We start from the raw sequence: 839 nt of genomic DNA on the forward strand, positions 1-839 counted from the left end.
ACGAAAACTTAAATTAACTACGTTAGTAACGTAGGGAATCGTACTACCAGAACTTACGTAGTAACGAGTAGTAGTACTCCCACTCCCCTACCCACCCACCCCCTACCCCACCCCCCTCCCCCCCTACCCCCCCACCCCCCCCCCCCAAAAAAAAAGAAAAAGGGAAAAAGAAAAAAGAAAGAGCTGAAAAACAGAAAGGAGTTGAGAAGCTCCTTAGAGATCCAAGGCCATTCTTTCCCTTTAGCACATTGTGTTTAGGTTATGGAAAATTGTCCACTTTGCTTGGTCGACAAAGCACACAGTTTTCTTTCTTAGTTATAATGGCTAATGCCAATTATAAGAACTCAGCATGATTACCTCCTTTTTCTGTCCTAATCAATTGTTCTCTCCTATGAGGATTTATTGTTTTAGTTGAAACCATAGTTTGTTTGACCAAGTCTTTCTTATTGTTGTATTTGTATTTCTACTGTGGTCATTGGGAACACGGCCATGCCTTACATAAATTTTTTTCTTTGTATGTTGTTTTTATGTTATATTTGCAGGTATAGAGCAGTTGGCATTAGATTAGACTCTGGTGATCTTGCTTATCAGTCATGTGAAGCCAGGAAATTCTTTCAAACTATTGAAAAGGAGTTTGGAGTGTCTGGTTTTGGAAAGATGAGCATCACGGCTAGCAATGACCTTAATGAGGAAACACTGGATGCACTAAATAAACAGGTTAGAGCATCAGGAATATAATACAGGCATAATAATAGAATCTTCTCCTATGTTATTCGACCTTCATCATGTCTCCTGTTTCCGTAAAGGCCAATGGATGAAGGGCAGATGGCATCTTTCTT

At 39.8% G+C, this 839-nt stretch overlaps 1 protein-coding gene across 2 annotated transcripts in view; it reads left to right on the forward strand.

Moving 5' to 3' along the window:
* LOC109223842 (nicotinate phosphoribosyltransferase 2-like) overlaps nucleotides 1–839 on the forward strand; it is a 10,581-nt gene that overhangs the window by 7,204 nt on the left and 2,538 nt on the right. For both annotated transcript variants that reach the window (XM_019388288.1, XM_019388289.1), the window contains exon 11: nucleotides 543–717. In XM_019388288.1, coding sequence (XP_019243833.1) covers nucleotides 543–717 — 175 coding nt within the window. The remainder of the gene's footprint in view (nucleotides 1–542; nucleotides 718–839) is intronic.

Source organism: Nicotiana attenuata, chromosome 3, assembly GCF_001879085.1.
Source record: "Nicotiana attenuata strain UT chromosome 3, NIATTr2, whole genome shotgun sequence".
In the NCBI taxonomy this organism is placed as follows: Eukaryota; Viridiplantae; Streptophyta; class Magnoliopsida; order Solanales; family Solanaceae; genus Nicotiana; species Nicotiana attenuata.